This window comes from Chiloscyllium plagiosum, chromosome 40 (genome assembly GCF_004010195.1).
Source record: "Chiloscyllium plagiosum isolate BGI_BamShark_2017 chromosome 40, ASM401019v2, whole genome shotgun sequence".
In the NCBI taxonomy this organism is placed as follows: Eukaryota; Metazoa; Chordata; class Chondrichthyes; order Orectolobiformes; family Hemiscylliidae; genus Chiloscyllium; species Chiloscyllium plagiosum.
In genome coordinates, this window is record NC_057749.1 from 21,579,979 (window position 1) to 21,594,785 (window position 14,807).

Consider the following 14,807-nt stretch of genomic DNA (forward strand, 5'->3'; position numbering starts at 1 on the left):
TCAATAATCGCTCTAGACAAATTCAGGAAAACAAAGTTTTATTAACAAGTCAAGTCTGCAGAGTCGGGCACCCTTAAAGAAAAGGCGCGCTGAGGCTTACAAAGTCTCCATTATTTATAGGACAAGTCCCTCCTCTCCTTGGCTCCAACAAGCCATGAGGTTCACATTCTTAAAAACATCATTATTTTTATCACAAAGTCTGCAACAAAAGGCTCCAGAGTCTCCAAAGTTTGTTGTTTTTCTCACCCTGTAGTCTTATCAGTCAAAAGCTTTTTAATCTTGAAACAGATGTCTCAAGTCGTACTCCCATCCTGGAGTCTTATCAGCGAAGGACTCATCCTTCTCTGCTGTGTGAATGGCTTCATTAATCAAGAGCCTGCATGCTTTTACTATAGCTCACAAATTGTCAGCATTCTGCACAATTTAAACTACTCTACTTTTGAGTATATAAAATGGTTGTTAGAAAAGAAACAAAGGTTTTGTCTTTTATTTTAGATCAGTCTGTGGTCCAGGCACATCTTAAAGTTTAAACCGAAATTACCTCTTACACTAATGCACCTAACTTAGGCATCCCTGAACACTGCAGGCAATTGAGCACGGCCAATCAACCCTAACCTGCACATCTTTGGACTGTGGGAGGAAACCGGAGGAAACCTATGTCGACGCAAACTCCACACAGACAATCGCCCGAGGCTGGAAATCGAACCATTCCAACAGATGAGAGACTTAACAATCCATCAAAGTATTTTTCAATGAATAATTTCAGTTCCATCACACTGTAAACTTTTGCTATAAATTCTGTGTCTTACAATTGTGTCCTCCACTACCACCTGATGAAGGAGCGGGGCTCTGAAAGCTAATGCTTCCAATTAAACCTGTTGGACTATAACCTGGTGTTGTGTGATTTTTAACTGCTCAAGGCTAACGAGGGAAGAGGAAGTAAATACTGGTTCAGCCAGCTGTGCCCACCACTGAGTTTTAAAAATGCTTCCTATTTAACACTTGAGTGATAACACCCACACTGATTGGTCTTCCGACATGATGTGGCTTAAAATTTAACCAGTGACTGTGTCTGCAGTAATCGGATCTCTACATGATTACAGTGTCTCAGTATAACTGCAGTACAGAGACATTTCCTCACACCCACTATAGTCCCTCCCACTGCAGGGGGTGCAGCTCAGACTGAAAGGGAAGGGGGGAGCTGAAGAGTGCTCAGTCTGTCAGGAACTTAACACAGAATCCAGAGCCAGACATGTCTCTGCTCGGTCTCTTCCTCTCGCTCCTCCTCAGCAGCGCCTCATCCAGTACCTTACCCCGACTCAAACTGAATCTGACGGGTAAGTGGGGGCTCCTGACCCCCTCTTCATGGGGAGGGCATTGTGTGTGTTGGGAGGCTGGTGGTTGTGTGTGTAACCTGAATCTCAGTTTTGCACTTTGATGTGCCGCACTAACAGAAACATTTTTAAAGTCACAGCCACAGCAAGTTATTGTTAACTTGTGTCTTGAGGTTTTTGAAATCATTTCAGAGAACTAGCTATTGGCGTTTGAGACAAACAATTCAACGATTGGAACTCTGCACAGCTCGCTTTCAGCTCAATCTAATTTCCTAGCGAATGCCTTGAATGACTGTAGCTCCACCACACTCTCACAGTGCACTCCTGACGTGAATGTGTAGCGGCTCAGTGCTTAGCACTGCTGCCTCACAGCGCTGGGAACCTGGGTTTGATTCTACCCTCGGGTGACTGCCTGTTGAGTTTGCACATTCTACCCATGTCAGCAAGGGTTTACTCCCACAGTCATGCGTGCAATTCTGGTCTCCTTCCTATCGGAAAGATGTTGTGAAACTTGAAAGGGTTCAGAAAAGATCGACAAGGATGTTGCCAGGGTTGGAGGGTTTGACCTATAGGGAGAGGCTGAACAGGCTGGGGCTGTTTTCCCTGGAGTGTTGAAGGCTGAGGGGTGACCTTATAGAGGTTTATAAAATCATGAGGGGCATGGATAGGGTAAATAGACAAGTTCTTTTCCCTGGGGTGAGGGAGTCCAGAACTAGAAGGCATAGGTTTCGGGTGAGAGGGGAAAGATATAAAAGAGACCGAAGGGGCAACTTTTTCACACAGAAGGTGTATATGGAATGAGCTGCCAGATGAAGTGGTGGAGGCTGGTCCAATTGTAACATCTAAAAGGCATCTGGATGGGTATATGAATATGAAGGGTTTGGAGCGATATGGGCCGGGTGCTGGCAGGTGGGACTAGATTGGGTTGGGATATCTGGTTGGCATGAACAAGTTGGACCTAAGGGTCTGTTTCCGTGCTGTACATCTCTATGACTCTATGTGCAGGTCTGGTCGATTGGCCATGCTGAAATTGTCCATAGTGCCCAGGGATAGAGTAGGTTAGGCAAATTAGTCATAGTAGATGTGGGGTTGGAGGTCTAGGTAGGTAACTCTTCAGAGGGTTAGCGTGGACTGTATGGGCTGAATGGCCTCCTTCCATACTGCAGGGATTCTATGAAGACCCAGACCTGATAACACACAGCAAATCCTCACAGAGAGATGGTTATCATTCCTCAGCTCCAATTTCCTTCCATCCCACTGCCGTTCAGGATTCTCTCCATCTTTTAGCAACTGCCATTGACATGTCTGAAAAGAGTTTGGTCTGATTCTAAACTCACCCACCTTGGACACTGAATGTTTGAGTTGGCATTTGGACCTGGGTCTTCTGGCTCAGAGGCTACTGAGAGATCCCCAACTCACTGAATCGCACGGCTGCCTGAGCTATCTCCACAGTCAGTCTCCATGTCGAAATGAACATGGACGTTGATTTTTTTTTTAAGGAAGACACGGTGGCTCATTGGTTGGCACTGCTGCCTCACAGCACCAGGGTCCCAGGTTCGATTCCACCCTCTGGCGACTGTCTGTGTGGAGTCTGCACATTCTCTCCGTGTCTGCGTGGGTTTCCTCCGGGTGCTCTGTTTTCCTCCCACAGTCCAAAGATGTGCAGGTTAGGTGAATTGGCCATGCTAAATTGCCCGTGGTGTTAGGTGCATCATTCAGGGGGAAATGGGTCTGGGTGGGTTGCTGTTCGGAGGGTTGGTGTGGACTTGTTGGGCCAAAGGGCTCGTTTCCACACTGTAGGGAATCTAATCTAATCTAATAAAGCTCGCACTGAGAGCTGTCCAATAAGTAACGTAACTGTGTGCAATTCTCCCAACAAACTAATGCTATCTATCCGAGTCAGAGAGATGTACAGCATGGAAACAGACCCTTCAGTCCAACTCGTCCATGCCAACCAGCACTTGGCCCATACCTCTCGAAACCCTTCCTATTCATATACCCATCCAAATGCCTCTTAAATGTTGCAATTGTACCAGCCTCCATCACTTCCTCTGGCAGCTCATTTCATACACGCCCCTTAGCTTCCTTTTAAATCTTTCCCCTCTCACCCTAAACCAATGCCCTCTAGTTCTGGACTCCCCCACCCCAGGGAAATGACCTTGCCTATTTACCTTATCCATGCCCCTCATGATTTTATAAACCTCTATAAGGTCACCCCTCAATGTCCTATGTCCTCTAGTTATGGACTCTCACATCCCAGGGAAAATACCTTGTCTATTTATTGTATCCATGCCCCTCATGATTTTATAAACCCCTCAGTGGATTATTGACCTGGTCTGCATTTGGCCCCATGTTGAGATAACCGCTCCCCCATCACTCATTATCCCAGTGGAGAAACTATAATGGGCACGTTCAGAGAGAGAATGCTTGTGTTAATCTGGGTCTACATGTCGTGTTTACACGGCATCATCCTCGTTATGGGAAATTGAGCCGTTTCAGCCACTCCTCGAGATCCCATCGCCATGGTTACCATTTCATTCCAATGACAATTTGTCCTTTTCCCTGCCTTTTGCGTTGATCAATAATCCGTGCTCTTTTCTATCTTTACAGCTGAAATTCAAGATCGGTCCCCATTTCGCTCGACTGAGGAATATACAACCACGCTCCGTGAGGGAAGCACTGTTTATGTTGGAGGGAAAGAAGTTCTTTACCAGATAGATTTGGAAGAAGCTCCCAGCTCGATAAAAACGGTACAGTGGGATCAGCCTGATCTGGAGATGCTAATGTCTTGACCAGATGCCATGGTTGGTAAAATGACAGACAAACTGTAGACAATCCACAGGAGGAGATGAATTGAATATATTCGAGGCTGAGTTTGTCAGGTCTTTGATCGACAAGGGGGGGTTCAGGACTATGGGGACATGCAGGAGAATGAAGTTCAGGCCTCAGTCAGATCAGCCATGATGTTATGAGGGGCAGAAAAGTGAAGAGGGGCTGAATGGCCTACTCCTGTGCCCTATGTCTTGGCTGTTGTCCATCTCCATGTGACTTGTTTTGAGTTTTGAGTGTGATTTGCTATTAGGAGGAGGAAAGGGGAAATAATCCACTGAATTTCACAGTTCAAACCTCTAATGAAATCCCTCAGCTCTGTGAGCACTGAGTTACATTTAAAATTACTGGTAAAGTTCAGGCAGCAACTGTGAAATGATTAAAAATATAGCATTTCAAGTTGATGACATTTCAATAAATTTGAGAACCCAGCGTTTCTATTTCCAAATATCAGTGTTCTGCAATTTTTTTGAGCCTCATCCTTACCCTGCTGTAGAAATAGTGTCATGTGAAATGCCTTGTTGCAAATATCACTGGTGAGTGGTGTGACCATAGATCACGGAATCCCTACAGTGTGGACTTTCAGGGAACCCACACACATTTGTTATTTTCAGTTTTGTTTCGGCTTTGTACCTGACAGGAAAGAAACAACATTTCTCCAATATTGGGAAATTGGATTAAAAAGTAGAGGGAGAGTCCACAACGGAAATGCGAAGGGACTGTCAGATTGAGCTGGAAGTTTGACAGATGCGTCAAACGCAGCAACCACACACAAGCATCTTGAGGAAGTACTGGGCCCCCTCTATCTTATCTCTCCACGCTTCAGGCTCTCTGCCTTTATTCCTGATGAAGGGCATTTGCCCGAAACGTCGATTTTGCCTGTCCTCGGATGCTGCCTGAATTGCTGTGCTCTTCCAGCACCACTAATCCAGAATCTGGTTTCAAGCATCTGCAGTCATTGTTTTTACCCCTCTATCTCTGTCTGGCACACAATTCTCCAATTTCTGTTTCCGTCAGGAATCAAATATGAATTCTTCCAAATGCGTGACCTAGTGGTGACCATAAGTGCTTGTACAGAGGAACCTCAATTATCCGAATACCAATTATCCGAAAAACGGATTATCTGAAGGAGATCTCGAGGTCCTGATAGAAACATTATATCAAAGAGGTGTTTCCAGTGGTGATCGCGTCTTTTGTTTAGAGTAATTAAACAGGTACCATCTCCAAATGACTGACCTCCCGCCCTCTCTCTCTCTCCCCACACTTTCCCTGGAGTTCTACAGAGGTGTGTACCCTAACCTCCTGCCCCTTCCAACTCCGGGCCCCAGAGGAAAAGCATTTATTCGATTAACCGAATAATCGATTATCCGAACGAACTAGTGCCCACCCACCTCGTCCGGATAATTGAGGTTCCCCTGTATTTATGTTACATCTCCAGGACAATAAGGAATTGGCTTGGGACTTGTCTTTGGGGAGACAGTAGCAATGTGATTGTGCTCATAATTCAGAATTGTAAGCCAGTGTCCAGTCCATTATTTAAATGGAGAAAAATGGCAGACTTGGGGGCTGTGGGATCGTGTTCAAATAATGACCGAAGTTGGTGAGTGGTGAAAATGGCCTCTTTATTCAGCTACCGCAGTAGCACAGTTCAAGGCAGCAATGGAATCCCAAAGTACAGCTCTTACAGTTGCCTCTTTATCTACCATTCTTATATACGTTAAAATTCCATCACTGTGGTGTTACATTGTTTTATCTATAATACCCAAAGGTTTCAGGAAGCAGGAGATGGCCTACACATTTGCTAAGTGCTGGCTGGTATTCCTGATAAGATTAAGGCAGCACAGTGGCTCAGTGGTTAGCATTGCTGCCTCACAGCACTAGGGTCCCAGGTTTAATTCCAGCCTCGGGCGACTGTCTGTGTGGAGTTTGCACATTCTCCCTGTGTCTGTGTGGGTTAGGTGAATTGGCCATGCTAAATTGCCCCATAGTGGTAGGTCTGTTAGTCAGAGGGAAATAGGTTTAGGTGGGTTACTCTTCAGAGGGTCGGTGTGGACTGGTTGGGCCAAAGAGCCTGTTTCCACACTGTAGGGAATCTAATCTAAGAGTTTCTGTCCAGTCTGCTTACATAATTAAGAGACGTTAATCCTTTTGTCTTTTAAGTTAGTAATAATACTCGGCCTAGATACTCTAAAGAGGTTAGAAATTTTGCTTGTATTTAATAGAAGAGTAAACGATGTTAAACTGATTACTGCAGCTGGGTCAAGAGATTTGTTTACTATTTGCCGGTGTGAGTTCATTCATTCATGCAGTTTCACCGAAGTGCTGTTTTGTCAGTTAAGGGCCTAGTGGCCCTGTTTAAAGATATTCAACAAGTACATTAACCATTTGGTGTTCTGTGTAATGATGCTGCTCCTTTAACAATGCTATGGTGTCCTTGGCTTTTTCTCGTAATTCAAACTGTTTCATTTCTGTTGCCCTTTCCTTTCCTTAACTCAATCTGCTTCATTTTCAGTTGAATTTTAGCTCTCTCTAAAGATTCTGGTGGCGTCTCCAGCAAATTTGAATGCTGAGCTATTGCTGTAATTATCTCTCCTTTACTCATGGAAGGAGGCAGCTCCAAGCCCAGCCTGTCTGTTAATCCCAGCAGCTTGGCCTTAATCACCTTTTACAAAACCCCCAAGGTCACCCCTTCCATCCCCAGAAAACTCGTGGTGACTGGAAGAGGCATTGATATCCCAAACATCATTTAAACCAATCGAATTCAACACCCGGGACAAAAGACACTAACACCCACCACTTGCTGCCTTTGACTCCAACAATCCCAATCCCAATTTGGAACTATAGAACAAATCCCGCAAAGAGCCCTCAATCTGTTATGTACCAGGCCAGACTCCCTCAAAACATTTCAAGAAATAGCCCAGACCCTAACTTTGCTTGTTGTTTTAAGTTGATGTAACGCGGATATTCCAGGAGTGATGCAGCTGACCCAACCACTTAGTTTTCAACAAAACAGAATTTATTAACAAGATTACTGAATGAAACACAAACAAATGGTACCAAATAACTTAACTGATCTGAAAACTCAACAAATTATACCAACTTAATGATGCTGTTCCAAATACTTGCAACAATCCCCATAAACACCTCTTGGCACAAAACACAGGATCTTACAGGAGCGAGAGAGAGAGAGAGAGAGATGGCAGAGAGATTCCGCAGGGAACACCTTCTTCCATCGAGCTGTTTCTTGGGTCAGCAGCTTCACTGACTGACTGCCTTTCAGTGAACAGCCAGACTGCTAAAACCAAACCAAACCTGAGCTGGGAGAACTGACCATTCCCCTATCATTGTACAAGTGGCTTTTTTTTAAAACTTAAAAGCCTTTTGCCTGAGGTGGTAACTGTTAGCTATAATCAAATCGGCCCTAAACCCCAGACTTTTTGGAGTCTATGTCTTTTATGACCTCTCTGAAAACAAAGCCAAGGACAACATAACCTTGTTAAAGGAGCAGCATTGTCACACCTGTAATCTATTCAGGTTGAGGGGTATGGTATTGTTTATAAAACGGACACTTATTCAGAGGTGGCTTTTGATGGCTTGATAAGGGTTAAAGTCGGTTGAAAGGTCGGTTTTCATTTTCGTCAATATTGTAATAGTAAGATATACTGCAAAACCACGGTTTTATGATTGAAAGTAAGGAGTTATGAATGAATTAAATGGGAATGAGATGTTATTAAATATAGACTCTTGGGAGTGGGTTAGAGGCCTATAATACAATATCTCACAGGGTACTGTGTACAAAACACAGAAAGCTAGCTCACAGGTACAGCAGCAGGAAATCAGGAAGGTTTTTTTATTCATTTGTGGACTTGGGTGTCGCTGGCTGGCCAGCATTGATAGCCCACCCCTAGTTGCCCCTTGAGAAGGTAGGGGTGAGCTGCCTTCTTGAATCGCTGCAGTCCACTTGCTGGGGGTTGACCCACAATGCCATTAGGGAGGGAATTCCAGGATTTTGACCCAACGACTGTGAAGGAACAGTGGTAGATTTCTGAGTCAGGGTGGTGAGTGGCTTGGAGGGGAACTTGCAGGCGGTGGTGTACCCAAGTACCTGCTGCCCTTGCCCTTCTAGATGGGAGTAGTCATGGGTTTGGAAGGTGCTGTCTAAGGATCTTTGGTGAATTTCTGCAGTGCATCCTGTAGGTAGTAAGCACTGCTGCTACTGAGCGTGGTGGTGGTGGAATTGAATGTTTGTGGATGTGGTGCCAGTCAAGCGGGTAGCCTTGTCCTGGATGGTGTCAAGTTTCTGGAGTGTTGTTGGAGCTGCCCCCATCCAGGCAAGTGGGGAATATTCCATCACACTCCTGACTCGTGCCTTGTAGGTGGTGGATAGACTTCGGGATGTCAGGAGGTAAGTTACTTGCCGCTGTATCCATAGTCTCTCACCTGCTCTTGTAGCCATTGGTGTTTATGTGGTGAATCCAGTTGAGTTTTTGGTCAACGGTAACTCCAAGTTTGTTGACAGTGGGGGGATTCAGTGATGGCAATACCAAGGGACAGTGGTTAGAATGTCTCTTATTGGTGATGGTCATTGTCTGGCATTTGTGTGCTGTGAATATTACTTGCCACTTGTCGGCCCAAGCCTGGATATTGTTCAGATCTTGTTGCATTTGAGCAAGGAGAAGGTTAATGGAATGTTGGCCCTTATTTCAAGGAGGTTGTAGTATAACAGCAGGAAAGTCCTTCTGCAACTCACCAAGGTGCTGATGAGACCACATCTGGAGCAGTTTTGGTCCCTTTATTTAAGGAAAGATGTCATTTCCTTGGGGACAGTTATGAGAAGGTTTACTAAGCTGATCCCTGGTTTGAAGGGATTGTCTGATGAGCAAAGGCTAAACAGGTTGGGATTCTATTCTCTGGAGTTGAGAAGAATGAGGGGTGATCTCACTGAAACATGTAGGATTCTTAAGGGGCTTGACAGGGTAAATGCTGAGGTAATGTTTCTCCTCATGGGAGAGTCTAGGACCAAAGGGCATAGCCTCAGAGTAAAGAGGTGCCAATTTAAGGCTGAGATGAGGAGGAATTTTTCTCTGAAAGTTTTAGAGTCTTTGGAACTGCTTGCCGCAGTGAGCTGTGGAAACAGAGTCTTGTGCATATTTAAGACTGAGATAGATAGGTTTGCTAAGGAAGGAAGCCTGGCAATTTTACCTATGTTCTTTTAAAAAGCACATTCACAGGACAAGGGCATCACTGGCTAGGTCAGCACTTATCCCTGAAGAGGTTAACAGTTAACCACATTATTATGGGTCTGGAGTCACATGTAGGCCAGACCAGGTAAGGATGGCAGTTTCCTTCCCTGAAGGGCATTAGTGAACCAGATGGTTTTATCCAACAATGGTTGCGCAGTCATCATTAATTCCAGATTTTTGTTGAATTCAAGTTCCGCTGCCTGCCATACCAGGATTTGAACCTGTGCCTCCAGGATATTTACCAGAATTAACAGTCCAGCAATAATACTACTAGACCATCAACTCCCCTCCACATGCTGCTAGATTCCCCAATAACGCGGCCGACTCTGAGCTGCCCTGTGCAATTGTCCTTGGGAGCTACTCAAGGACGGTTACCATTGGGTAAGAAACGCTGTCCTCGGCAGGGGTGCCAACATCGTGGGAAGGGACAAAGGAAAGAAAAATGCTTCATTATTCATTGCCGGCTATTACGTTTTCTTGTCAACAACTTTTAAAAGTTAACCAATTTCCAATTCAATTGAATGACTGTTGTCCTTGGATGTGACAGAAGAAGAGATCTTTTCTCTTCAGCTGTTCAGCTGACAGTAAATAGGCTCATGTAACAGATGCCAGATTATGACAATACTCACTGAATAATGCTTCCTGCGGTTTGAACAGCATTGTGTTCACACAGCTGAACTTCCTCAATGTAATTGTTAACTTGGAAACAATACCCTGAAATAAATGGCTGATTAAATCTCGATTGAAAACATTTTCTTTTTCTCCTTTTCTCCCCTCCCTCTCTCTCTCTGGGCACCACCTCCATCGATTCAAATCATACCTATCCCGATCAGCAACCGAACTCCCATCCTATCCCCAGCTTTCAGTTCTGAAGAAAGGTCACTGGATTCAAAACATTAACTCTGTTTCTGTCTCCATAGAACTTGCCAGATCTGCTGATTTTCTCTAGTACTTTTTGTTTCTGTTTTAGATCTCCACTGTCAGCATTTTTAATGTCATTAGAGTCGGCATGGAAACAGACGCTTCGGTCCAATTTGTTCACACTGACCAGACGTCTCAATCCGACCTAGTCCCATTGACCTGCGTTTGGCTCATATCCCTCTAACTCCATCCTCGTCATATACCCATCCAGCTGCCTTTTAAATGCTGTAATTGTACCAGCCTCCACCACTTCCTCTGGCAGATTATTCCATATACGCACCACCCTCTGTGTGAAAAGGTTGCCCCTTAGGTCCCTTTAAAAATCTTATCCCTCTCACCCTAAACCTATGTCTCTAGTTTTGGTCTCCCCTACCCTTGGAAAAAAGACCCTGGTTATTCACCCTATTCATGCCCCTCATGATATTATAAACCTCTGTCAGGCCAGCCCTCAGCCTCCAACACTCCAGGGGAAAAAAAGTCCATCTGCCACTCCCATGCCTACTGGCCAATCTGATCAGGTTGTAGCCAGTTATGATTTTGTTTTATATTTATGGGCAGTACGGTGGCTCACTGGTTAGCACTGCTGCCTCACAGCACCAGGGTACCAGGTTTGATTCCAGCCTCGGGTGACTGTCTGTGTGGAGTTTGCACATTCTCCCCGTGTCTGCGTGGGTTTCCTCCCACAATCCAAAGATGTGCAGGTCAGGTGAACTGGCCATGCTAAATTGTCTGTAGTATTAGGTGCATTAGTCAGAGGGAAATGGGACTGGGTGGGTAACTCTTCTGAAGGTCAGTGTGGACTTGTTGGGCCGAAGGGCCTGTTTCCACACTGTAGGGAATCTAATCATTATTGTGAGATGGGAACAGGGAATTCCTTTTTAGTCTAGTTGATTCAGCGATGGTTTTACCCAAATGATCCAATTCACAAAGTATTCCAGAAAATTATTGGAGCATCATGAGGTAGGATTAAGATCTGAAACATTAATGTAGGCATTAGTTCCAAACACTAGCTGAACCAGACAAACATAACTCAAGGCAATTATCAAAATGAGAAATGCCGAGAATTTGTAGCCATTGTAGAGAGAATGTTTGACCTTTGACGGGAAAAAAAAAGATATCTTTGCAAAGATACCCTGGTATCATTTGTCAATTGTGTTTGGCTGCTTTGAAAAGGGGAGAAACCTCTTGGGGAATGACAACATGATAAGTACCAATCCAAGGCTTGATGTAAAAATTAAATCTGGCCTCTGCAGTGAGGGAGCGCTATACTCTCATGGAGATGGTAAATCGAGACTCAGTTGGGATGACTGTAAGCTAAACATAACACCACTTTGAAGAACAGGGGAAGACGAATGTGAAGGCTCGGACGGTAGGGGTGGGGAGTGTGCCTACTTTTTTGATTCCTGCCTGTTTGTCCTTCAAGTATCGTCGCAAAAGTCGTCTGGATAATATCACACTGCCGTTTTTTGCAGAAGCTGGCAGTGTATAAATTGGCAGCAGTGATCCATATATTACAGCACTTTAAAAGGAATCCATTGGTTGGAAAATGATGTAGCAAGAAAAGGTGCTATGTAAATGCAAGTATACCTTTTTAATATCTGCTCCCTTTTCTGTTTTGGTTAAGGTGACGGCACATGTATTCTTTGGGGACTTTCTGACCATTTTTGTCGCAGAGTTTATTTTTCAAAGTTTCCTTCAATGGTTAGAGTGGAAGAAAATACGTATTTACTTCGTCAAGTTTAAAAATGAAGGCTCTCAGACATGGGGAAATTCAGATTTAAATTTTCCCTAAAACTTCCAAACGACAAACTAGTGCTTCCCAAATATTGTTCAACTGGGATCACAACGTGAGGAGTGAAAATGGTAGTGCTCCCTCAGCGAGGACAGTGTGGAGGGAGTTAGGGGTATAGGTGGGGGGAGAGGCCCTGCCAGAGCCAGACGCAGTTGTTGTAACTCAGTCAAAGCTCGGCAGTGGCCAGAACATATGAGCTCAACATTTCAGCTCGTGAGCCCCCTCATATCCCAGCCTCTACTTTGGGAAGCCTCTTTTTTTACTCACTCATGGGATGCGGGAGTCACTGCCTGGGGTCCTGTCCCTAGTTGCCCCTTGAGAAGGTGGGGGTGAGCTGCCTTCTATGAACCACTGTAGTCTGCCTGCTGTGGGTAGACCCACAATGCTATTAGGCGAGGAATTCCAGGATTTTCACCCAGCGACAGTGAAGGAACGGCGATATGTTTCCAAGTCGGGATGGTGAGTGGCTTTGAGTGGAGCTTGGAGGGGGGTGGTGTTCCCATGCTGCTGCTGCCCTTGTCCTTCTCAATAGAAGTGGTCATGGGTTTGAAAGGTGCTGTCTGAGGATCTTTGGTGAATTTCTACCATGCATCTTGTAGATAGTACACACTGCTTTTACTGAGCGTTGGTGGTGGAGGGGGTGAATGTTTGTGGATATGGTAGCTGGCTGTTTTCCCTTGAATAATGTCAAGCTTTTTGAGTGTTGTTGGAGCTGCACCCATCCAGGCAAGTGGGGAGTATTCCATCACACTCTTGACTTGTACCTTATAGATGGTGGGCAGGTTTTGTAGAGTTATGAGGTGAGCTATTCACAGGAGCATTCCCTGCTCTTGTAGCCACTGCATTTATATGGCCAGTCCAGTTCAGACTCCGGTCAATGGGAACCCTCAGGATTTTGGCAGTGACATTGCATAAGCAATTCCTGTAGTAAGTAACTCCTCACTGAGAAAAGTGCATTGTGATGGACCATTAGACCATGAGATACAGGAGCAGAGTTTGGCCTTTCAACCCATTGAGTTTGAGATGTTTCTCAGACCCATCCTCCTGCCTGTAACCTTTGATCCCTTTACTAAACAAGAACCTATCTATGTCTGAAATACACACAGTGACCTGGCCTCCACAACCCTCAGCGACAATGACTTCCACAGATTAACCACCTATTGGCTGAAAGAAATCCTCCCCATCTCAGTTCTAAGGGATCCTCCCTTCATTCTGAGGCTGTACTCTCAAGTTCTAGTCTGTCCTATGAGTCAAAACATCTTTTCCATGTTCACTCTTTCTCGGCCTCTCAGTATCCTGTAAGTTTCAATCCGATCCTCCCTTATCCTTCTGAATTCCATCAAATACAGACCCAGAATCCTCAGCTGCTCCTCATATGACAAGCCCGACATCCCCTGGATCATTCCTGTAAACCTCCTCTGGATCCCCTCCCAGGACAGCACATCTTCCTTAGATACGAGGCCCAAAACCGCTCACAATATTCCAAATGCAGTCTGATCAGAGCCTTATACAGCTTCATCAGTACATCCCTGCTCTTGTATGGCAGCCCTCGAAATGAATGCTGACATTACATTTGTCCTCCTAACTGTCAATTGAACTTGCATGTTAACCTTAAGAGAATCCTGAACTCGGACCCCTATAGTCCCTTTGTGTTTCGGATTCTGGAGGCCTTTCTGCGTTGAGAAAATATTTATACTTTGAGTCTGCCGAGCAAAGTGCATGAGCTCACACTTTCCCATATTGGAGTCCATCTGCCATTTGCTTGCTCACACCCTTAGCCTGTCCACCTCCTTCTGTAGCCTTCTCATTTCCTCAGCACTTCCCTCCACCTATCTTGGTGTCATCTGCAAACTCAGCAACTATGCCCTCAGTTCCTTTGCCCAGATCATTGATGTCTCACACGTTGAGGTATTCTCTGATCCTTCGTGAAGGTCACTTTCTGAAACTTCTGGTTTCTGGCCAGGAAATAAAAGTACATGCTCTGCCACATTTCTCCAACCGAAGAAGTCACAAGGTCACAGTCTTGACTTTAGCCTGAAGCCAAGACGTACACTCGCTGGGAAATAATAACTTCATTGCTTTATACATTTCTTTTATCCACAAAGATGTAGATCACAGACTGAGTTAAATCAATCGGAACATAACCATTGCTCTGTGCATGCAACGTCAGTGAAGCGACATAACAAATTGTTAAATATCGTTTGATAACATCCCTGTAAAATGACTTGGGATCTTTTGCTATGATAAAAATGCTCTTTAACTGACCTCAATTTTTTTTTAAAAAGTCCATCATGGGGATGTGGGTGTCACTGGCAAAGTCAGCATTTATTGCATTCAGTGCCCATCCTTAGTTGCCCTTGTGGAGGTGGTGGGGAGCTGCCTCCTTCAACCACTGCACTCTCTGTGATGCAGGTTGACCCACAATGCCATTGGGGTGTGTGTCTGTGTCTGTATGTATGTATGTATGTATGTGTGTATGTATGTATGTGTGTGTGTATGTATGTGTGCGTGTCTGTGTGTGTGTGTCTGTGTATGTATGTGAGATGAGAGAGAGTTGGTGTGTGTGAGAGTGTGTGTCTGTGTGTGTCTGTGTGTGTGTCTGTGTGTGTGTGTCTGTATGTGTGTGTGTCTGTGTGCATGTGTGTATGCGTGTGTGTCTGTGTGTGTCTGTGTGTGTGTCTGTGTGTG

The 14,807-nt window shown here is 44.9% G+C and overlaps 1 protein-coding gene across 1 annotated transcript in view; it reads left to right on the plus strand.

The window, feature by feature from the left end:
• Positions 1 to 1,132: 1,132 nt before the first annotated feature.
• The window catches only part of LOC122542616 (semaphorin-3E-like), a 24,693-nt gene continuing 11,018 nt past the window's right edge, over positions 1,133 to 14,807 (plus strand). The window contains exons 1-2 of the mRNA XM_043680582.1: positions 1,133 to 1,337; positions 3,945 to 4,084. Coding sequence (XP_043536517.1) covers positions 1,253 to 1,337; positions 3,945 to 4,084 — 225 coding nt within the window. The 5' untranslated portion in view covers positions 1,133 to 1,252. The remainder of the gene's footprint in view (positions 1,338 to 3,944; positions 4,085 to 14,807) is intronic.